Genomic DNA, 23622 nt, shown 5'->3' on the forward strand with positions numbered 1-23622 from the left:
GGGCCCCCGGCTGTCTGCCTCCTCCCAGGAAGGGGGCCGCCTGGGACCCCAGCCAGCGCTCAGCTCAGCTCTGCTGAACTGGTTTTGTCTCCAGCCTTCCTGCCCTGCCCCCAGCGGAGTCCCCGGAGCCACCTGCTTGCGTGCCCCCAGCTGGACCTGGGCCTGGAGCAGCTTGGAGTCTCAGGCTGGGGCTGGGAGGGAGGAGAGGAAGGGGGATTCCTGGCTAGGAGCGGGGAGCTGGAGTTCCTCCAGAAAGGGGCGCTCTGGGGGGTGGGGTGAGGCAGCTCCTTGCTGAGAGGCTCTGCCACGAGGCACACATCCCCTTGGCAGGCACACACCCATCCACTGACACCTCGTGTGCTGACAACAAACTCCAAATTCCTCTTCCTCCTCCGAACACCTGCCCGTCAGAACTCCATCCAGCCCAGGTATTCCCTGACACTCCTCCCCAGACCCTCCTGCAGGGCTCCCCACGACTGCATGCAAGAGCCTGCACAAATAAGGCCAAGTTTGGTCTTTATTTGAAGGGTCTTCTGTGTGGCTAAAACCAGGGGCTGGTCACTCATGCTGGATCTGGGGGATAAAGGACATGGGGTGGTGAACAGATCAACCCCCTCTTTGACCTATTCTCCCCGTTTATCCGGAGGCCAGGGGAGAGCAGCAAGGGCAAGGGGGGCTGTGGGACATTTGCTTTGAATCATGGGTTTGTGTCAGGGCTCTGCCAGGCTGCCCGGGCCAGAGGGTCCTCGGAGAGCTATCCGACCTGACTGGGGGAAGCTGAGGCTGGGGTGCAGGTGGGGATGCAGTGAACTGGCGCAGACCTGGCCGGCCACCTGGGACTCCTGCCCAGCCCAGAGGAGATCTGGCTGCGGGTGGGGAGGCTGGAAGCAGGGCTGGGGCAGAGTGAGGGCCTGGCACATCAGCGCTGAGAGCCCACAGCCTCCTCAGTCCTGCCCACTCCCTTGAGCAATCCTCCTGGAGGAGCCCTCCCCGGGGTCCCTCACAGAAATGCTGTCGCAGGACGAGCAGGACACAGGAAAAACGTGACATGATCTGATGTCACACAACAGGGAGCTGGGATTGTGAACAACCAGGAGCCACAGGCCTCAGCAGTCACTCTTACAGTGAAACTAAAACCTGGGGTGCCTGGGTGGCTCAGTGGGCTGAGCATGCGACTCTTGCTTTCAGCTTGGGTCATGATCTCAGGGTCGTGGGATCGAGCCCCACGTGGGGCTCTGCGCTCAGTGGGGAGTCTGCTTCTTCCTCTCCTTCTACTCCACCCATGCCCCTGCTGGTCTCTCTCAAATTAATAAATAAATAAAATCTTAAAAACAAATAAATAAAAATTAAAACCTATTTAGGGGTCACCCTGGAACTCTAGCGCTCTTGGTCAGTGCTCATCACCAGGCTCCCAGAACCCTAGGGCCACAGTCTCAGGAGCCTCAGAGACCATCTGTCACCCGCCCTGTGCAGACAGGGCTCAGGGCCCTGGAAGGTTAGGACCCAGCCCTCAGTCCTCCAGCCCATTGGCAGTCAGCCAGGACAGCACTCGGCATGCTGGGCACCACCTCCCCGACACACCTCCCAACCACGGATAACTCCAGAGAGTTCGAAAGACACACAAGACTCAAGAGGATCACGTCCAGCCAGGTTGACACAGTTCTGGATTTTATCCACAGTCATACAATCACAACTGATAGATATATATTTGTATTTATATACCTTTAAATTACACGATCATGTACAAAACAGGTGCATTGCTGAGACCACAGCACTTCTCGGAGGGTCACAAGTGTCGGACTAATGGAATCAGGAAGCCTAGGGCAGCAGATGGCAGGTGGCAGGGCAGCCCCGGCCCCCGGCAGAGCCAGGCTGCCGAACGGTGGTTAACTAGGGACAAAAACACACGAGTCGCCAAGCCCCACAGGGCAGACCCGTGCAGCATTGAGGGTGCGGGGAGGGGCCTACGAGAGATGGTGGGCACAGCGAGGGGCGTGGCCCCCACGCTCGGGGGTGAGTGCCCCGACACCAGCACTGACAGGTGGGGCTGGGCCCCTAGGGCTCAGGGGGGGACTGCCGGGTGGGAGACCCTCCCATTCCGGGGTCCTGAAGAGCCTGGGGACTGAGAGACAGTGGTCCCAAACCGGGCCGTGGAGGTGGTTGCTCAGAAAGAATGGGACTTCAAGTCCCTGCTCCGGAGTGGGGAGCTGGGGTGCTGAGGGGACAGGTCTGGGGTCCAGCCAGGACCAGACCCTCCCCAGGTGCAAGAAAGCTACCGGCACAGAGAGGGGGAGCCCCGGCCTCAAGGCGTGGATGTGCCAGCTTCCTGCCTTCCAAGGATACGTGGTAAAGGTCAAAGGCCCCCAACCTCAACTCCCACCTGGAGGAGAGGCTGAAGAGGCTTTTGGTCTAGAGTTGGGAGGGCAGAGGGCTACCGAAATCTTGCTTTGGGCTCTGAGGGGCCTAGGGCACATCTCAGGCTGCAGCAGATGCCCAGAGAGCAGACAGTGACAGGAAATGGGGGTCCGGGATGGGGGGCGAAGTTTGCTTGTCCCTGGGGGTGCCATCGTCGCCACCCTCCAACTCCCCTGGCCCTGAGGGAGGCCTGGCCCGCTGAGGCCCCTGCCAGAGTCTGCCAGGATCCTCTGGCACACATGAACAAGGTCAGGGTCTGGAGGCTGGGGTCCACGACCCATCAGTGGAGTGTTGGGAGAAGAAGCAGGGAGCAAAAGAGGACTGAGGGGTACCGGAAGGGCTGGGGTATCACACTGTCTTTATCTGGAGGCCCCGGGAGCCAGGTGCTGTGGAAGGGGGCAGGTAGGGTGTCTGCAGTCCTAAGGCCCAGAAGCTCTCCTCGAGCTACAAGAAGTCCCGGGGCCTCGCCCCAGAGGTTCCAGAGAGACTCCTCCTTCCAGCCATCCCCCCCCCAACCCCCGTGCCCTTGAGCTTTTGTCCTGCCCTGGTCTGCTTCCCAAGACCCTGTGCCCACATGTGTGGGAGATGCTGGAACGTGGTACTACTACTTGGTAACCCAACACTGCTTTCCTTCACCAACCCCAGGAAACACTCTGGCTCTGGGCAGGCCCTTTGCCTCCCCTACCTCCCCCTCCCCAAAAAGTCCTTTCACTGAGACCCAGGCCTAGAGATATTGGAGCGGCTGTCAGCTGGGGGAATTTTGCTCCAGGGACAAGGGCCGGTTGGGGAGGAGGGGACAAGGAAGAAAGACATGGGACCGTTCTGCTCCAGAGAGCCTCGGTTCCTCCCTCCTCCAAAGCCATGTCTTTCCCATTGGCGCTACAGTGTTCCTGATGGTTCCAGGCTGGAGACCCCCTTGGGCCTTGCAGTGTCTTCTCGGGAAGGCCAGAGAAAGGCAGAGAGGGATGGGAGGCCACAAGGCTGTCTGTCTCCTAGAGGCTGGCTGAACCTAGTGAATCTGCGGTTTTAGATGCACGTGGAGGGAGGGAGGTGGGTGGGCAAGGTGCCCTCCTCCCCAGGAAATGGGAGGAGGCTGCTACTGTTGCTGGCTTTGCCCTGGGCTTTGCGGCCTCTCCCCCTGCCTGAGAACTTAGGAGAGGGGGGCAGGGTTTCTGCAAGTGACCGCGGGGTAGGGCTCTAAGAGCTTGTGCCCAAATTTGCTGATAGCTGGAAAGAAGGGCCCCAGCAGGGTCTTGGTCCCTCAGCTGAGCCTGGTGTTGAGAGGACCGAGGGCCTGCCCCCTCTTCACTCACCCTCCTACACCCCGGTGACACTGTCACCACCTCCAGCTCTCCCCTTGTCATGTCTGGGGGAGTCTAGGGATCCCAGGAAATGTCTATGGTAGAAGAGAGTGACCATTCCTCCTCCAGCCCCACCAGTCCTTAGGGGTGGGGCTAGGAGAAGGGTACTCCCCAGGGCAAAACGGAAGACTAAAGACTGGGAGGCCCCCCCCTTCTCTGGGGTCTGGAGAGGAGGCCTTTGACAGTAGGGTGGTGGAGGGAGGGGAGCATGGTGGGGCAGAAGGAAGAGGTCAGAAAACCAGGCCCAGAGAAGAGGAGAGGGACAGACACTGGCAACCTGGGGTGGGGGGGGGCAGGGGTGGAAAGCGTAGTCTCTGGGGAGTGAGGCAGGAGAGAAGGGTCCGGGAGACAACCCTCAGGGCTCAGGAGATTCTTTGGTGGGATCTGAAGAGCAGATGTTGCAATGTCTCTGTTGGGCTAAGTACTAAGACCCTCACCTACCCTGGGGCCATCACCCCGAGTCCCACCACCCTGGCCTCCAGGCGGCCCTGCAAATGCTTCTGTCTCTGTATTTTTTGTTTTGTTCTGTTTTGACTTTTAAAAAAATAAAAGCTTGATCGGAAAATATGTCTGGAACTCTATGGCGAGGGAAGAGGGACGAGAGAGAGAGAAGGGAGGGGAGGCAGTGGACGAGGAGTGAGGGGTGGTGTGGAGGGGAGCAGGGCAGCTAGATGGCCTCCACGTAGTTGGCGGGATAGAGGCCCAGCTGCCCACTGTCCAGCCGCCCGCGGCACCATCCTTGCTCATCCTCCTCGCCGAGCTTGGTGAGCTCATCTCCTAGGAAGGGGACACAGAGGAGCGCATCGACAGGGGCTCAGAGAGAGCCACCCCTAACCCCGCAATGCTAGGTAAGCTCTCCGATACCATTATTCTGGGCCAACCCCAATCCCTCCCATGACTGCTCCAGTGCCGCTCGGGAGACCAGCCCCAGTACACCCCGACCCCCCACGGGCTGCCTCGCGCCAAACACCTTGTTGGAGATTATGCTAAGTGAAATAAGCAGAGAAAGTCAATTATCATATGGTTTCACTTATTTGTGGAACATAAGGAACAGCATGGAGAACACTAGGAAAAGGAAGGGAAAAATGAAGGGGGGTTAATCGGAGGGGGAGCCAAACCATGAGACACTATGGACTCTGAGAAACAAACTGAGGGTTCTAGAGGGGAGGGGGTGCGGGGATGGGTTAGCCCGGTGATGGGTATTAAGGAGGGCACGTACTGCATGGAGCACTGGGTGTTGTATGAAAACAATGAATCGTGGATCACTGCATCGAAAACTGGTGATGTATAGTATGGTGACTAACATAACATAACAAAATAAAATTAAGTTTAAAAAAAAAAACCACCTTATCTGGGTCTCGGCCCTGCCCACCCCGCCCCAAGCCCAGGCCCCGCCTCTGGCTTCCTTTTTCGGGTTCGGGCCCTTCTCCTAGCAGCCCCTGCCCTCAGGCCCCGCCCCCACCCTACTCTGGGGTCCCACTCCAGGGTTGGCCCCGCCCACGCACCAGGCCACGCCCTCAGCCGCATTCCCGGCAAATCCCGGCATCCCCTGCCCTCAGGCCCCGCCCCGCCCCGCCCACCATACCAGCCTTGAAGCTGAGCTCATCCTGCTCCTGGCCGTCGTAGTCATAGAGTGCCCGCACACGCACTCCCTTGGCGTCGTCCTCGAAGGGGTTGGAGCCCCCGTTGGCCTCATTGCCCCCAAATGGGTTCCCGCTCTCGTCGTCCGACCACTCGGTGGCGTAAGGCTGGCCCCTGTCGTAGCTGCTAACGCTGAGACGTTAAGGAGAGGACCCAGCATGAACTGCCTCTCCCCTCGTCCTTAGGGCTGCCCCCTCCTGCCAGTCAGAGCCCTGGCCCCAAATCCCACCAAGGCGGGAGCAGGGATGGGCCCTGTAAGAGGAGGTCCCAAGCCAGTGATCCTCACTGACAGCTCTTTCGACAAATGGGAGGCAGGACTATTAGCATTATTACCCAGCCCTTGAGTGAGGGGATGCTGAAGTGGACCCCTGAGAACATCTGACCCCTCATCTGAGAAGGGCACCTCGTGGTTAAGCAGCGTGACCTCTTGGACCTCATATCCTGGCTCTGAGGCTTACTAACTAGCTGTGTGACCTTGGGTAAGTCACTTAATCTCTCTGGGTTTCAGTTTCTCCATCTGCAAAATGGAACTCTATACACTTTTCAGAGTGTTGGGAGGCTTCAATAAGTTAATATATGGAAAATGCTTACAACAGTGCCTGGCACACAGTAGGTGCCCTCAAAGGAAGCCCTGCCACTATCTTTGAGAGGAGCATGAGGTTGCTGTGATTTAGATCATTTCTTGTCTCCTGAGGTAAAACTCATCTGCCCCAGTATGTGTGTCCCTCTGGACCCAGGAAGCTCTACAGGAGGCACTCACCTGCCACGGTCCCCAGCCTGGGATGTGGTCTCCACCACTCCAGTGGCATTGGTCAGCGTCACGCCCTCTGTCTTCTTGGGCTGCTTCTCTTTCTTGGCGGCGGTGTGAGGAAGGTCTGGGTTCCACTCCTAGTGGGCACCAGGGGAGCAGTGAGGCAGGGGGGCTGCCCCCTGAGGTCTCTTCCAGCCTTTTCTGACTTCCCTTCCCCATCCCCACACCTCCTCACCTCAAACTGGGGCCAGTTCATGGGCATGCCAGGGCCGCTGGTGCTGCGGAACCACCTAAGGTCATCCTGGGCGTCGGCCCCCCGGATGGCCTGCTCCAGCTCCCGGTACACGTGGACATAGCTGTGCATGGGGGAGATGGGGCAAGATGCACCATGGCCCCTTCTCATCCTCGCTGATGGCCAAAGGGAGCCCATTCAGGGGACCAGGGTGCTGGCAGGCGCCCCAGCTAGGGATGAGGTGGGCTGGCCAAGGAGCAATCCCCGCGTGCGCACCCTTCCCTATCCCCGCCTTAGCCGCTCCCCCAACCCTCCAGAGCAACACCCGCTATGTTTCTCTAGGGCCCAGTCTGTGTCAGCGGCACCCAGGCAGTCACTGGGCCCCTGCTGCTCTGCCCCCGCCCCCATCCTGGTACCATAGGGCCCAGGGCGCCTTGCACACACTTCCACCCTCTGCCGTCCGTGCCCTCGCCCGCCACGCCGCCATGCCCAGCTACCTGCTATTCTCGGCCAGGTTGAGGTGACGTTTGATGTCCAGCAGCACCTCCTTGAGGAAGACCAGCCGCTTTTCCTCGAAATGCTGGCACTGCTCGAACACCTGCTCCATGCCCTCCATGTACTGGGGCGTGGTCTTGCCCACGTCATCCAGGACCTTCTCATACTTCTCCTGCGTCTGTGGGCACCGGGGCAAAGGAAGGGTGAGACCCAGGCGTGCAGCTCCCAGCCGCCTCCCACTCCAAGGGGCTCTCGGCCGCCAGGCCTGCGGCACCTTCTGTACGTCCTGCTTGCACTTGTCCACTTTGTCCTGCAGCTTCTTCTGCTGCTCAGGCGTGACTGACTGCTCGGTCTTGCTATTCATCTCCCGCGTCATGGCCAGCTTCTCCTCCTTGCAGGCCAGATGGTAGGCCTTCTTTGCTGCCTCTAGCTGAGGGGCAGAGGGAGCAGGAGGGAGAGCTCCTACTTAGGAGCAGGAACAGACGGGGTCCCTCGTCAAGCCCTCCCCCGCTGGGGGCTGGGAGCACACATTCGGAAGAGGCAGGAGGGATGTAGGCCCCGGCTCCAGGTATCTGGGAGCATGCCCACCCATCGGTGGATGTTTCTGCCGGCAAAGCAGGGCTGCTCCCCACGGGTACAACCCCAGCGGGTGATGTCCTACCCGCCCCCTCTGTCGACTCGCCCCCTCTGATCAGACTGCCCCCCCCTCAAGCTCGGCTGCCCACCCTTGCCCCATCTGCAGCAGCCACCCACAGGGCACCTCCTTCATCTTCTTGGCCCAGGGCTTCTGGGCTTTGCGGAAGCCGTCTTCAGCTTCCTTGGTCTCCTTGAAGCCGCCCATGATCTGCTTGTGATAGGCATCCTTCTGCCAGTTCTTGACCTTCTCCAGGTCCTCGTTCAGCAGGTTGTTCTTCACTTCCTGGTGCAGTTCGCTCACCTTGTCCGCCTCCGTCATGATGGCCCCCCAGGCCCGCTCCAGGCTGCCATACTGTGGCCCTGAGGAAACGGTCATGGGGTCACGAGGCCCTCATCACGCGCCGCCCAGGGGCCTCCCTCATGCCTCCTTTCTCTGAGGCTTTCCCCGTACCTGCCGTGTCTGCAGAAATGCCCTCCCCTGCTCTCTTTACAGTTTTATCCGTCCTTCAGGGCCCACGCACCTCCTCCAGGAAGCCTTCTCTGACTGCTCCGTTCTCACACCCTGCAGCCTGCAGCCCTCACTGAATTCTTCGTATAGCATCTGCCTCTGTGTCCACTTCCTATCTCCCCTGTCAGCTGGTGAGCCCCGTGGGGGGCAGCCTGGACCCCGCAAGCCCTCACAAGCCCAGCGCAGCACCAAGCACACAGTAGGTGCTTCAGGAATGTTGACTGAACATAAAACTGAAGACGCAGGTGGTGGCAGATGCCAGGAGGCCACTGGGACCAGACATTCCAGTCATTTGTTGGTTTCTATATTGGGCATCAGCTCTGGGCCAGGCACCATGCTGGGGAGTACCAGGCTCAGCCCCTGCCCTCGTGCGAGTTAGGGTCTCATGGAAGAAAAAAAAAATTTAACAATTACATGGAAGCCCCAACCTGAAAGTGTTCCAGATTAAAGGAATCTACAGACAGGACAACTAAATGCAGGATGTGATTCTGGATCGCCTTCTGGACCAGCACAAACAATTGCTGTAATAAAATTTGCATATGGGCCATATTAAATGTCCCAAGCTTGATCGGTGAACCACGGTTATGTAAACAAATGTTCTTATTCTTGGGAGATACGTGAAGGATTTAGGGTAAAGTGGCAGGTCTCCCACTTAAAATGGTTCAGAAAAACATATGCACCAAAGAAAGAGGGACTGCAGAAACAACATGGTAAAACGTTCACTGGTGAATCTGGTTGAAGACTGTGTAGCTCTCTCCACAATTCTTGCACCTTTTCTCTAAGTTAAAATTATTTGGAAATAAAAAGGTTGTCTGGTTTGGTTTTGTCTTTTTAATCCAACCTAAAATTGTACAAAGTCGAGTTGAACAGGGACAGGGAGACCTGGCTTGGTGTGGGAGGGTCAGAGCGCGGGTGTGGGGACGGTGCCTTCAATGGCCCGGTGGCCAGAGTGGGGGCAGATGCATCCGGCTCGCGGGGTGCTCCCGGGGCCCCAGACTGTGGGCAGCCGGGGAGGGCCGGGGCGATGCGCCCGGGGTGGGCATGGGGGCACCTTTCTCGATGAGCTGGCGCCAGCGCTTGGCCCAGTCGGTGAGCTGCTGCGCGTACGCCTTCTCGATCTTGGCGCGCTCCTGCACGCAGTTCATCAGGTCGTTACACAGGCGGTGGCCGTCATCGATGCGCTTCACCGTCCGCTTGTAGTTCCCCACCTGGCGGCCAAGCAGCGAGCTCGACTCCCGCGGGCTCCCCGCCTCCCCCCCGACCCCAACCCGCCCAGGACGCCGCGGCCTGCAGGGGGCGCCCGCCGCGTCCATCTTGCCCCCGAGGTGAAGCCTCGCAGCCCCGTCGGAACGCATTGGGGGCTCCCCCGCTCTCACTTTTGGGGACCTCAGCGTCCTGCATCATACCCGACGGGCTATGCACTCCCTCACCCCACTTGACACATAATTTCCTCGCTGCCACAAAGTGCAAGATTTTTATAATCTGGACCCAGACTAGAATGAATTATTTTGTTCTTGTGAGCTAAATGTATTATATTTAGAGAGGCATGTAAGTGTTGAGCTGAGCTGCAGCTTCTTGACATAATATTATGTTTTGTAGACACCTCATTAAACACTTATTAATACAGGTTTGGCAGTTTTCACTTTGGGTCTTGGAAGCCAATCGAAAAAATTGTATTTCTTGGTCTCAAATAGTTTGGGAGGCTCCTGAAATGCTGGTTTCTAGGCTTGTCGCCACCTCTTTGTTGCTGTGGGGCTTCTGGAATTCACGCCACAGGGGCGGGGGCGGGGAGCCGCTGCGAAAGGCTGTGTAAGCTGTGAAGCCGGGGTCTGAGAGCAGGCAGACAGGAGGAGCCTGGTCCACATCCAGAAATGCTGCAGGATCTCCCCAGAGGCAGCCAGGCCAGAGGGGCTCTGGGCTGGGTGGGCAGTCGTCTTAACCTATTTCACTGAACACCGAGGTCTTTGGAGGGACCCGAGGGACTGGGGAACAAGGCCTGAGGTGGTGGGGGGTGGGAGCCTGGGCCGTCACAGAAGCTGTCTCACCTCCCAGAAGCTGTCAGTGGTCTCCTCTGGAGCTAGCGAGGCCTCGTCGTAGGAGCCAGACATGGTGTAGCCGCGGGGGTGGGGGACAGGTGGGTGTGCAGTGGCGGTCAGCAGGCGGGGCTGCTCATGCGCTGGGAGGGTAGAAGAGAGATCCCCGGAGAGGGAGGAAGTGCCCCACGTGCCCCATTCCAGGCCTGGGGCCCCAACGTGCTGTGGGCATGAGGGTTCCACAGGCTTGGGCCTTGCATTGGGATGGGGACTTCCTGCCGGGTGATTGGCTTGCTATCCCTGGCGTAACCCCAAGAGTAAGCTCGTAGCACCCCTTGTGCACATCCCCCCACCTGTCCTCCATGAGCCCTTCAGCCCACATCCTCTCCCTCCCTTCTCCCCCAGATCCATTCTCCAGCTCCAGTGTGGCAGCTCTTCTCAGAAGCCTACCCCAACCACAAATGTTTTCGGGCTCCTGGACTCAGAGCCAAATTAGAGACACACAATTACATATTGGCTTTATATAAGCTCGCAGTTTGCCTCATAGACACACACAGCTCCTCAAAACCAGCAATCGGGCTAATCTTTATGCATGTCCTATACCCCCTCCCCAGGACCTGGCACCCCGTAGGACCCACTGGGGCTCAATGAACCCCAGGTGGCTTTTCAATCTGTCCCTCTTCGCACTGCCCCCACCCTGATCCACCTGAACCCTTGCACCAGGCCCAAAATACCCTCCTCAGCTCCCCCACACAGCAGAGTCCCTGATCTCAGCCCCTTAGAACCTCCCCAGATGCCCCACCTGGAGCCTGGACTTGAGTTCCCTGGCCCAGGCTGGGCCCCTGTAAATGCCCTTTTGGCTGCCCTGGTACCCGGCCTCCAAAGCCTCCATTAGCCACTTACATGTCTCCTTAAGAGTCCCAAACATGTGGCTTCCTGGCCTATGGGTCAGACCACTGTGATCTGTGTAAACACTGGAGCTGCTCTGTGTGGCCTGGATCTGTCGGTCGGCATCGCGGCGGTCCAATCTAGGCCATGTGCTGCCCCAGGGCTGGGGACGCTGCCCTTCTCCCATCCCCCACCCAGGCCTCACTGCCCCCCGCCCCCGCCGGCAAGAATGGCTCAGTAGTCAGCAGACAGGACCCAGAGGGCCAGGGACCTGGTCTTCAAAGGGGCAGTGAGGCCAGGGCAGGAATGACCCCATGAGGAGCTGCCAGCCTCAAGACAGGGGATGTCCAGGGGATGCCCCCCGTCTCTGCACCGCTCAGAGACTACGGTAGCCCATGCCATGAGGATACTGGGGGAGGGCTGGCCTCTGCAAAGTTCGGTCCAACCTGGGGGTCCAGGGGATGCTCAGCCCTTACAGCAGCTCACCTGCAGGCTCAGAGCAGGTGGCATCACCACGGGAGGATCCTTGGTCAAGGATATTCCTCCCTTCTCTGGCCTCAGTCTCCCTATCTGTCCAGGGGCTAGTGCCCTTTTCCCAGTAATAACCCAGGAATGCCTTCACCTTGCTCCTCCCAGGCCCTAAGTATATTGTGTTCCTTTCCACTTAGCAAAACCACAGATAAACTTTCCCACAAACTCATGCACAGTGGGGGTGGATGGGAGGGAAGGTGGCTAGAATTCATCAAGGGACAAAGAAAGGGTCTGGATTTTTTTTCTTCTGACTTTGGCACTTTTCACTTACAAAGCAGTGTTCACTTCATAAAGAGTGCTGCATATAGATATGGGAAAGTAAAAGGCAGGGATATTTAATGAAGGACTTTCGGCCAGGTTAGGTAAGCATCTCTGGGGCCAGAGCCCTATCTAGAACCCTTGAAGTCATACCGAACTGTGCTCTTTGGGATCCAAATAATGCACAGCTGTCAGCAGGCTGGCGGTGGGGGCAGGAGCGGGTGGAGAATTCATGAGAATGAAGGTCAAACCCACCCCAGGTAGTGGGGAAGTGACCTGATGAGCCTTGATCAGAGGGGGCAGGGGTGTGCCTTCTCTTCCCCACTACAGAGGCACGCCTCCCTCACCCCACAATGCCAATGCCGCTCCTAGGAATTCACCTTCCAGCCAGCGGGGCGAACTGGCGCTGCCTAATTCCATTTGCTGCAGCACTGCTTATAAAAGCCAAAGGCTGGAAACATCCCAGCTGCCCGTCCAGGGTACTGCTTAAGTAAATTCTGGTGCAGGCAGGCAACAGAATGCTCTGGTCCTGACAGGAGCTCTCCCCAAGCCATGGCACTGAGACAAAAGGAGCAGGGTGCAGAACAGGGAGGCTACGGACGCTTCCATTTGTATGGGGGGAAATATACAAACAGGGAACACTTCTGGAAAGCTGGTAGCGTGGCAGCCTTCAGGGAACTAGGTGGCTGGGGGATGTGATGGGAAGGAGATTTGTCACTGTCAGTCCTTTATGGCTTTTATATTTTGCCTTGTGTGCATACATTGCACAGTTTTTAAAACCCTCTGGCCAGCGTTGGAGGGAGCTGGGAGCCAGGACCTAGAGTGCACTGGACGCCCGGAGGAAGGGGACCGTGCAGCTAAGCCCTGGCATGTCAGATAGCCGGGAATGCACCAAGGCAGAGACCAATCTCCACTCTGTCCAGACCTGGGGGGAGGGACGGGACTTGCCGGGGCCCCTCTCTCAATGCAGGCAAGTCATAGGTCTCCAGGCTCCCAGCTGGGGTAGCACGCGTCGCTCTAGCCTTGGGGGTCCCTGCTTGGTCACCAAACTGCTGTGTGACCTTAGGCGATTCACGTGACTGTGTCGGGCCTCGCTGTGAAATGAGGATGCTATGACCCAACACTAGGACCGGATGAAATGGTGAGGGGCCAGGCTGGACCCACACAGAGGCAGGAGAGGATGTGGGGGGGGGCACGAAGGCCCCCAGCACCACCTGCCAGACACACATCCCGCAAATCAGCCTCACGCCCCCACCCTGGGCACCGGAGAGAGGCTTAACTCTGGTCAAATGCCAGGTCCCTCCTGAATGGTGATCAGGAGCCGCCACTGAAAACGCTCCTTCTCTGAGAGTCAGGAAGCCGGTGTGGCCGACATGTCATGCCCATGGGGGAGCCTGATGTGCTCCGAGCAGAAGCCATCAAATGGGCACAGTGCCCATCTGACTTTTCTTCCCTGGTGCTTGTAAAGCAATCGTGGCCCTGCAAGCCCTTTGTCACTGATAATAACGACCGGCATTTATGGAGCACAGAGTTGGTGCCAAGGACCGTCCATGTGTCTTAACTCATCAAATCCTGCCAGCACCCCTCTACGGCAGGTGCTACTATCACCCCCACGTTATTGCAGAGAGAGCCCAGAGGCTGGGACATGACCGAAAGAGCTTGTCAGCTCTCATTATTGATTTGTCACCACTGCTACAGTGGGGGCGGCGGTCCCGTAGCGGGCGGGGCGGGGGGGGGGGGGGGGGCGCGTGCTGTTTTTGTAGAGCCAGGGAAGGAGCCAGGTCTTTTTTGCCCACAAAGATGGTGCAGCCCTCAGATTGCTGAACGGGGCGGGGGGGGGGGGGGGGGGGCGGGGACATGGGCTCTGCTCCAGCACTGCCCTGTCATGGGGTCTGGGTTTTCTAACTCATCTGATGGGAAAACAACCATGTGACACTCAAATCGTTAAGAGGGCATTATTGAAAAATACAGACCATTTATGGAAGTGTGAAGTTTGCATGTTGGCCTTGACCTTTCCTTTGGGAGAAAGGAGCCCCAGGGTGAAAAGCGTCCCTCCTCTGGGCCCCAGGCTTCCTGCCTGCTTCCTCTAAAAGCCCCTGGAGGTCCGGGGCCTTGGGCATGTTCTGTCCACCCTGGCTTGAAGAAGGGACTGAGGAATTACACGCAGGGGCCCAGAGAGGGCAGGAGAGCTATGGACAAAGGTGGCATGTGGATTCCTGCATCCCGCACGAGTCACTGACAATCACAGGAGCCCGTTTCTCCCCCGCCACCACCCAATCCATCAGCAGATCCTGGGCTCTGCTCTCAACCACCCTGGTCCCAGCCCCATCACTCTCCTCAGTGGCCTTCCTGCCTCCGACCTTGTGTCTCTCACCCCCGCCCCCACTCCAGTCTGTTCCCTGCCACAACAGCCAGAGGGACACCGGTAATACCTAAGACTGCCCTCCTCGGAATCCTCTCGTGACTCCCCATTTCCTCCAGGTAAAAGTCTAATTCCTTCCCAGGGGGCCCTGCATCTCCTCCAGCTCCACTGACCTCCTTGCTGCTCTAACCCCAGGGCCTTTGCACTTGCTAGGAGTGCCCCCCGCTCCAGATTTCCATGTCTGCTCAAATGTCCTAACCTCCCCACATTTCACTTGACACTTTTTCCCACCCCCGGCACTCTCCTGTCTCCCTTTCCTCGCTTTATTATTCTTCACAGCACGTGTTACCATATGCCAGGCTCCCAACATTAGAGTATTCATCATGTTTGTGTCTTCTTCTCTCACTGTAATGTCAGCTTGTTAAGGTCAGTAGTTTTTGTCTGTCTGGTTCTCTGCTGTATTTTTAGCATCCAGAGCAGTGCCTGGCACATAGTTAAATGCACAGTACCTTTTTGTTGAATGAATGAATGAAAGCCAAGCACCTTCTGTAACATTCATTCATTAAATAGTAGAAATACTGAATTCTGTCCCTCAGAGCCAAATACAGTCACCTGCACACAGTAGGTATTCAAAAATGTTGATAATGATGGTGATACAATCAAAATCTGTTCCCAGGCCTCCTGCTTCTCTAGGCATCCCCTTCCTCTCCTTTTGGCCAACCTTCAGGGTCCAGTTCCAGGGTCTCTTCCTCCTTGGTCCCCCATGAAGATTCTGCCCTCAGGGGGGAGCCCTCCCTCCCCAGGGAGCCACCGCCCACAGACAAGGCTGTTCTATTACCCTTCTCCTCACTCTCCCTTTATAGCACCCTATACCAGCCGTTTCTGAGTACCCGCTATGTGCCAGCCTCTTCATACCTTCATCTCCAATCCTCGAGACAACCCACTGAGATGGGCGGTGACTTTCCTGTCTTCTCGGAGACTCAGAGAGGTTAAATGACCCATCTAAGCTCACACAGCAGGGAGGACACAGAGTCAGATCCAGACCCGGGGCGAGTCCTTCCCCTGCCTCCCACCAGGTGCCCAGTGCAGAGCCAGCCCTCCGTGGGCGTCACCCCAGCCCTCCTGGCCTAAGACATTCTCCCAAGGGAGCGGCTCGGCTCAAACCCGGGCAGGGCCATGGGAAGCCAGAGCTGCCTCGCCCTCACCCAGGGTGGTCTTCAGGTCCCACAAACATTCCCAGCAGCAGCCCTGCTCCTCACGTTACCCCAAGATGGACGGGCTCACTGCGCCTGACTTGGGGTCACACCAGGACCCTTACCAGCCCCTGCTGGGGCTTCAGATGCAGCTGTAAGGCACTGTCCTTCCACCCCTCCCTGTGATGCATACCCCCTCCTCATTCCAGTTTCTGCCGCTTTGCTCGCCTTCCCTCCTGCCTGGGGTGCATGCTGTCCTATCACTCACCCCTCCCCAAAATACAAGAACCCCACTTCCTTCCCTTCAAGGGCCAACTCAGTCCCACCCCCTCCTGGAAGCCTTCCGTGAATACGCCAGCCCTCACCTACATCCCCACTACACCCTGGTGCGGTTCTTCGTCACACCTGCCCTGAACCACATCTTGCTGGTTCCCTCCAGACAAGTAGAGAAAATCCGGCTAGGCTAGCACAGTGGTTGACAGCACTGCCTGGGGGGCCAGAGGGGACGACTAAGTTCAAATCCCGGCCCTGCCGCTTGCCAGCCGAGTGACCTTGGTTAAGTTGCTTAAACTCTCTGTGCCTCAGTTTCCCCATCGGCAAAATGTGAGGGTGAGGGTACCAGCCCACGGGGTTATTGTGAAATGATGTGCAGTGTGCAAGAGGCACCGTGTTAACTATTAGTATTATCATCAGAGGTATTATTACCCGTGCTTCCCACAGCTGCAGACCTTTCAAAGCAGGAGATGCTCATCTCTCTGGATGACTTCGCACCCCCTTCTCCTCTCTTTGGGCTAATGCCCCCAGAGACCTTTGCTAAAGACTGACTTGTGTCCCCACCAAATTCATATGCTAATATTTTACCCCCTCCCCAGTGTGACTATATTTGGAGACAGGGCTTTTAAGAGGTGATTAAAGGTAAATGAGGTCAGAAGGGTGGGGTCCCAATCTCATAGGATGGGTGCCCTTATAAGAAGAGGAACAGAGCAGTCTCCCTCTGTGCACACACTGAGGGAAGTCCACGTGAGGACCCAGCGAGAAGGCAGCCATCTGCAAGCCAGGAAGAAAGGCCTCACCAGGAACCCAATAGGCCAGCACCTTGACCTTGGACTTCTAGCCTCTGGAACTGTGGGAAATAAATAGCCAGTGTTCACACCACCCAGTCTATGGTGTTTTGTTCTGGCAACCTGAGCTGAGATTCCATTCTATGACTGTTGGGCCTCCTCTGGGACCCCCAGGTCTCCAGGTACCCTGTGAAAAGACCCAGGCCTGGCTTCCTCTTGCCTTCTCTTTGGCTGTAAAATCCAGGCCCCCTCCAACCTCCATCTCCTCTAAGTAAGGTCCATGGGGCAGGCCCCAAGGGGTCCTCCCTTCACAGCTCAGTCCCAAGGTAGGGAGTAAGGAAGAGGGTGGAAAGACAAATGGGGAAACTGGGGGAGGCAGAGCCTGGGTCTCCTTTGAGTCTGGAGGGCCCCAGAGAGGCCCAGGGCCGGGGGTGGGGAGGGACCAGGTAGGCTCATCCTTGCCGGAAAATGGTTAAAGCAAATGGGTAAAGCCATTCCACCTCAGCCACCTTGGCTGGCCTCTGCTCCCCTCCTCCCTACACTCTGACCTTGGCTTCTACCCTCCCTACCCTCTCCTTCTTCCTCCAGCCCCAGACTCTCTCTCCTCTAGAAAATCATTCCTAAAGGCAGCCCCCACCCTGTCCCCCACCTCCTGGCTCCCAGGCCAAGTGGTTGAGGAAACATCTCATCCAGCCTGTCCACCACCAGGGAGCCCCTAGGATGGTGCAGGCTCCACAGGGAATGATGTCGGCCTCCCCAACGGAGCCTACACTCCAGGTCAGGCAGAAGGCCAGGAAGTGAAGGCCTATCATCTTGCTCGCTAGGTGGGGACAAGAGTTCAGGGGAAAGTCAGGCAGGGTGAGAGGGGGTCAGGAGCAGCCCTAAAGCAATGGCGGGGGAATGGTGTAGACACACCCCAGCAGCCCCCTCCTGGTGGGCCAAGGCTGAGGTGGGTCCTCCAATGGCTCCCAGAGGCCCCCAGCAGGACTGTGGCCTAGTTGCCCACAGGAGGAACAGGCTCACTGTTTCCAGGGATCACCTCTCAAATCATATCCTTGTCTCTGGGTCAGCCTCTTGGGGATCCCAAACCATAACACCACAGAGGAGGAAGCAGGAGTGGGGGCTGGCGATACACAGGCCCCTGTCCTCTCTGCTCTGGGTGCATTTCTCTCCTTGAGACCAGTCATCCCACACATGGCTCGCCTGAGAGGGTCGGTCCTGTCCTGAGCCCTCAGCCTCCACGGTCTCCTGGAGGGCAGGGACCAGGTCGGCCTGCTCTGTAGGGGAGGCCCCTGAGGGGTGCACAGCATGCTTTCCCGATGGCATCAAATTTGGGGACAAATTCGGACCTGGAGGAAGGTGCCCTGTGTCTTTAGTGGCACCGGGGATGGAATGCGTGCGGTTCACTTTCTTCCCCTTTGTGGCCAGGGATGGGGAGGCAGGCCCCAGCTTTACTCCACGGCCCAGGTCCTTGCAGGGCAGCTCTGAGCTATGGCAGTGAGTGAGACAAACCAACCCCCCCCCCCCGCCCCCAGCCTCACAGAGCTGACATTCTGGAGGGGCTGGACAGAGAAGAAACCAGATGAATAAGGAAATGATCAGGTGGGTCAGCTGGTGCCGAGTGCGGTGGAGAACAAGGCAGGGAAGGGGGCAGGGAGCGATGGTGGCGGCTAGCAGTCACGCTATTTTACACGGGGCAGTCAGAGAAGGCCATGGTCAGGAAGTGACATTTGCGGGAAGACCTGCAGGAGGTGAAGGCGGGAGCCATGCGGGAGTCTGGGGGAAGAGCACCAGGCAGAGAGAGCAGCCAAGGCAGGGGCCCTGAGGCGGAAGTGTGGCCACCGTGGTTGAAGAGTAAGGAGGCCGTGTGGCTGGAGGAGAGGTTGTGACGGGGAGAGGGAAGGGATGAGGTTGGGAAGGTTGTGGGGTGGGGGGGGAGGCTGAGGCCAGAGGCCGATTCCATGGGGCCTTGTGGGTCAAAGTGAGACCTCTGACTTCTTCCCCCAGGGTGAGCTGGGAGCCCCTGCAGGGGTTTCAGAAGAGGCAGGATTGTGACTTGGCTTTGGTTTTAAAGGATCCCTGGCTGCTGGCGGGGAGCAGAGGAGAGCAGGAGGCTGGCTGGCAGGCGGCTACAGTCCTCTGGGTGAGAGGGCAGGGTCCCAGCGAGGCGCTCGAGGAGTTCGAGGCGCTCGTGCTGGAGCAGCGAGAAGGGGCTGGGGTCTGGAAATGGCTCTGACACGGAAGCCCACGGGATCTGCTCATGGCTTGGGGGAGAGCGTGGGACCCCGGGAAGGAGTTGCGGATAGCTCTGGGGTTCGGGCCTGAGCAGCCAGCAGGGGGAGTGCTATGTCCTGAGAGGGGGAACAGAGCTGGACCCGGGTTTTGGAGCCCTGAGATGCCCAGAAGGAGCCAGGTGGAGAGGCCTCCTGGCTCTCCCCCAGAGCTCCTGCACAGGGGGCCTGTGAGGAGGGGCCAGCCTCGGGCCAAAGTTACTGCAGCCTGTCCCAGGGCCCCAGCCCCTGGCTAAACCCCAGGCCTTGGGTGCCGCTGGGGCTTCCTTTCAACCCTTCTCACACGGGGAAGACTGATGCGGGGAGGCTGGGTCTCAAACTGGCTTCTATTGTGGGCCCACTGGACGCAACGGGGTAGAGTTGGGGAATGTGCCCCAGGAGGCCATCCTGGTGGGCTCTCTGCCCCAGGGTCTGGGGGCAAGAGAGAGACACAGAGCAAGCACAGGCCCTAGAGACATGTGGGGCGGAAAACAAGGAAGAGCGGGAAAGTGGCCAAGAGAAGGTGGGTGAGCAGCAGGGGAGACAGGGCCAGGCCTGGAGGGTCTGGGGGGGAAGGGGCAGCTCCTTCCAGCTCTCGCCAAGGGAACTTCCCCTCCAGGCCTCACTAGCCCCCTGTTCCGGCCAGATGGAAGCAGGCCCCAGATGCCCATGCCAGGCCCTGGTGGGGAGGGGGGTCTCTAGCTCCCCCCGAAGGAGAGAGATGAGCAAAGAGGGTGGTGGGGTTCAGAGGAGCAGGGGGGCAGACAGTGACAGTGTATACGGGTTACTTGGCCACCAGCTCCTGGGCAGATCGACATCCCCCACCTTGTCTGGCCTTCTCACCCCCAGGCCCTGAACCCCAAAGCAGAAGCCCCCCCCACCCCCCTCCCCCCGTGCCTAGCATTCAGCAGGTGCAACTAATGTTTGCAGAAAGGAACGAGCTCCTTGGAGAGGCTTCCCCCACCCCATCACAGGCCCCAGGATCCCTCCCTGGCCCCGCGCCAGGTACTCTGACCCCCATGTGCCCAGGGAAACGGGAAGCCCCCTAATGTGGTTTCAGGGCCCAGCAAAGGACCCAGCCAGGCTCGCAGGGAATACAGGAAGATGGTGGGAGAAGACCAGTGGGAGAAGGAGGCAGACCCTCGGATGCCCAGGTGCCTGCAGCATTCCCAGGGGCTGCACGCGCCAATCCCCTGCCCTTCTCAGGCTAGGATCTCCACACCCCCACCACCACCACCACACACACGCCAACTGAGGCCCTTCTGCTCTGTCCCAGGGCAGACCTGGACCAGGTGCAACTCACCCACTGCACTACCGCACGCCCTCTCCTGTCCTTTCAGGGCCCAGAGCGAAGCAGTGCGGCCCAGGTCATCCCCAGGCCCCAGCCCCACCCCCTCCTCCGCAGTGCCTGAGCTCCCCAGCAGCAGCCCAACCTGTCCCCAGGAGCAATGCAGCAGAGGGACAGTGATGGGGGAGGGAGGGCCACATGCACCCCCACCCGATCCCCCAACATGGAGACCCTGGGCTTGCTGGGGAAGGGACAGGGCTCCCTTGGGCCCTCTGGGGCTTTACCCAGGAAGGAAAGATGCCTCTTGCCTGATCAGGGGGTCTAAGCCCAATGCCCCAGATCATCTGGGGCCAGCATGGAGGCAGCTGGCGTGGAGGGTGGGACATGAGTCCGCTGCTCCAATGGCCAGGGCCTACCAGTGCCCTGAGTGGGGGGCAGGGGGCATCCTCACTTCTCCCTCTAGCCTCAGCCTGGGGAAGGGTAGCACCGTGGGTCCCTGGAAGCTCCAGCCCCCCTCGGCCACTTCCCCCCAGGGAGGGGAGCATGTCTACAGTCGGGACCTGTGGCCGTGGCGGAGAGAGGGACAGAGGTGCAGAGGAGGGAGGCAACGGTGGGGACGGTGGGGACGGTCCTCCTGTTGAGGAAGATCCGGGTTCTGGAGAGGGCCTCCCAGGATGCAGGCTGCTCCCCACCCAGGTCCACTGACCCCAGCCCCTCCAGCCTGCATGCTTCCTACCGGGTGCTGCTGGGAGGAAGGCAGGGGGCAGCTCGGGGGCAGGGGGGGGCCCCCCATTCTCCACGCCGCCGCTTCCAGCTATCCCCATCGGGATGCCTACCTGGGCCTGTCTGGGCACCAAGCCAGGGGCAGGTAGGAGCTCACTGCCCCCACTGGGCCAGGCCAGGGCCGGAGGGGCTGGCTGTCCTCCTCCTCCTCCGTGGTGGCGGGCAGGGAGGGGGCCTGGTGCCCGGGCTGGGGGCTCGGTCCTCTCGGGTTCCCTCCACCGCTGGCTCGGCTCGGGAAGGCAGCAGCGCCAGAACTGCAGAAGCCAGCTCCCCGCCCTCCCCCCAATGCCTCCTCCCCTCCCTCCTCCCGACCCGCCTCCTTCTCCAGCCACCCACCGCCTTCTGCTCGTTTCTATGGCGACCGGGCAATGCCGCACAGCCAGCCTCCCTCCCCTACGCCAGGGGACGCCCGCCTTCTACGTGTGGAGGACATCACCCCAGGCGGGGTGCGCACCCTTCACCTTCGCTGAGATGCTGGTGAACAGACAGGCTCACGCGGCCACCCCTGGCTGTGGGGGACCCCGCTCCAGCCCCTCTCCTCTCTCTCTGCCCAAGACCCTGCCTCCCAACCTCCCTTCAAGACCTTGTGGGCGGCACAGGCACCGTCCCCTGCACTTGCCACAGGTGCTTACACCTCACTGCTCATTGCTCCGTCAACATGTGTTTGCTTCATCACTTATACTCACTCAGTCATTCCTCACAATTTTGAGTGTGTTCTGGGTCAGGCGGAGTATAGGATGCTCCCCTACAGTCTCATCCCCGGAGAATCCGTGCCCGTTTTACAGACTGGAAACTGAGGCCCACCATAGTCAAACAACTTGGCTGAGCATCCGAGGCTCCTGGGCTGGTCACTGGCAGTGAGGCCTTGTGATTCCATCTCTGGTGCTGCTCCCACAGGCCACAGCTAGTGCACACCCCCTCAATGCAAACCACTAGGCTTGCTCTGCGCTCATGTGACCCACGCGCTGCCGTGCGTGTCCATGCAAACGTGCACCCCACAACACGCTTCTAATACAAACACCCACGCCATGTATTTGCACCCATGCATTCCCACAAGTCTGTGTATCTACCTACACACCTGTGCACAGGTGACAGACACACATTAACACCGGCATTTACACATCTTTAAGACACATGTACACATATCCACATGGGTCCAGAACATGCAACACATAAGCCCTTTCTATACAAGATCAACAGCTGTCCACACAAGCCCCCAGCACTAGCCCCATGGGAGGGCATCAGTGACACAAGCCAGTGTCCCACCCAGGAGACTGAACCAGAATCCACTTCCAGGAAAGGATCTGTCTGCTCTGCACCTGCCCTCTAGAGACCAGACACTAATCTGCCCACCTTGTCTCAGCCCTGCTGCAGGAGGGGCCTGGGGTAGGGGTGGAGACAGGGCACACCCTCCCCTAACTCCCTCCCTCATTCTGAAATTCCCCTACTGATCCGATCCAAACTAAATCCTACCTAGAGCCCCCTCAGCCTCAGGGACTCACAGATATCCCCACCCACCCACCCCTCAGTTGCTGTCAGGTCCTGGGACTTGGAATCATGACAGATACAGTAAAATGGGCCCCTCCTCCTTGGAGGGAATTCCAGGTTCAGAGAACCCTGCCATCCCCCAGGAGGGGCAGTATGTGGTGGAGGCCAGGTGGGGATGTCAAGTGGGGACTGGGGCCCAGGACCCACGGTGTGCTCCACGGGACGCACCATCCCCAGCCCAGCGCCACAGCAGAAGGACCCAGGCAAGGATCATGGGCCGCCCCTGTGCCCCAGGGCACTTCTCAGGGGCCTCAGACAGTTCAGAGAAGGCAGATACAATCGGAAAAACCCAGAAGCCCACCAAAAAACTGTTAATAATAACAATAATAGCCTCTTCCATAGTTCATCCCATCTAAGACCCCCCTCAACCATGAGACCACCACCGATTACACCAAGGCTGTAAGCTCGGCGTTGCAACCAAATGTCAGAGAGGTCAACTGGGAGGGGGAAAATCACGTTGGGAGAGATAAAACAGGGCCTCTCGTTCATTCAGCAGATGCTACTAGGCACCCACCAGGTAGCAGGGACTGTTCTAGGAACGGGGACACAGCCATGAGCAAAACAAAGTCTCTGCCCTCGAGGGTGCCGAGCGAGCAGATGTGCTGACCTCCTCTTCTCCTGCAGCGCCTCTGGCTGTCCTACAGGTGAGGTCACAGAACTGACAAGGTGACAGAGGCTCTAGAGACTGAGCAATTTGCCCAAGGTGACACAGCCAGTAAATGCTTGGGCTGGGATTTGAACCCGCGGCTTTGCCAAGCTTTTTCCTATGCTCTACACTGGCTCCATTAAGATCTGATTAGGTGACATGGCAGCAGCCACCCATTTTCTACAAGTTTCACAGCCAAGTGTGCTTCTCATGCTTAGATCAAAGGCAAGACGGGGTCATATGCATTTAAAGTGCCAGTCAAGAAGTCGATGTGAGGGCGAGGGCGTCTGGGTGGCTCAGTGGGTTAAGCAGCTGCCTTTGGCTCAGGTCATGATCCCGGGGTCCTGGGATCAAGTCCCGCATGGGGCTCCCTGCTCCCCGGGGAGTCTGCTTCTCCTTCTGCCTCTCCGCTCCCCGCCCATGCGAATGCAAATCTTAAACAAAAAGAACTCAATGTGAGTAAAGACTCCCCCTCCCCCACCAAGTGACCTCAGAAGTGACTTCTAGCCTGACCATCCTTGAGCCAGAAGCCTGACAGTTGTCCCCAGGCCTGGAGGTTCTCAGTAGAGGGTCAAGTCAAGGCCCAGGCCAAGAGAGTGGGGATACCTAGCACCTGAGAGCCAGGGCTCCCTGGAGAGCGGGGAGACCTCAGCTGGGGGCAAGGAGGGATTGGGTTTCCAGGCTCTGTAAGCAGAGCCCCCTGCCCACCTGCCAGCCCCCCA

General features: G+C 58.7%; 1 protein-coding gene across 3 annotated transcripts in view; it reads right to left on the reverse strand.

The window, feature by feature from the left end:
- Positions 1 to 1647: 1647 nt before the first annotated feature.
- PACSIN1 (protein kinase C and casein kinase substrate in neurons 1) overlaps positions 1648 to 23622 on the reverse strand; it is a 57746-nt gene continuing 35771 nt past the window's right edge. For 2 of the 3 annotated variants that reach the window (XM_027603175.2, XM_027603176.2), the window contains 9 exons: positions 10085 to 10215; positions 9091 to 9247; positions 7656 to 7891; positions 7170 to 7325; positions 6898 to 7073; positions 6404 to 6524; positions 6178 to 6305; positions 5362 to 5549; positions 1648 to 4553 (listed from right to left, as the gene is read on the reverse strand). In XM_027603175.2, coding sequence (XP_027458976.1) covers positions 4444 to 4553; positions 5362 to 5549; positions 6178 to 6305; positions 6404 to 6524; positions 6898 to 7073; positions 7170 to 7325; positions 7656 to 7891; positions 9091 to 9247; positions 10085 to 10147 — 1335 coding nt within the window. In that variant the 5' untranslated portion in view covers positions 10148 to 10215 and the 3' untranslated portion in view covers positions 1648 to 4443. Of the gene's footprint in view, positions 4554 to 5361; positions 5550 to 6177; positions 6306 to 6403; positions 6525 to 6897; positions 7074 to 7169; positions 7326 to 7655; positions 7892 to 9090; positions 9248 to 10084; positions 10216 to 20759; positions 20972 to 23622 lie in introns of those variants that run through there. The other variant, XM_027603174.2, reaches the window with a different exon arrangement.

Source organism: Zalophus californianus, chromosome 7 (genome assembly GCF_009762305.2).
Source record: "Zalophus californianus isolate mZalCal1 chromosome 7, mZalCal1.pri.v2, whole genome shotgun sequence".
Lineage (NCBI taxonomy): Eukaryota > Metazoa > Chordata > Mammalia > Carnivora > Otariidae > Zalophus > Zalophus californianus.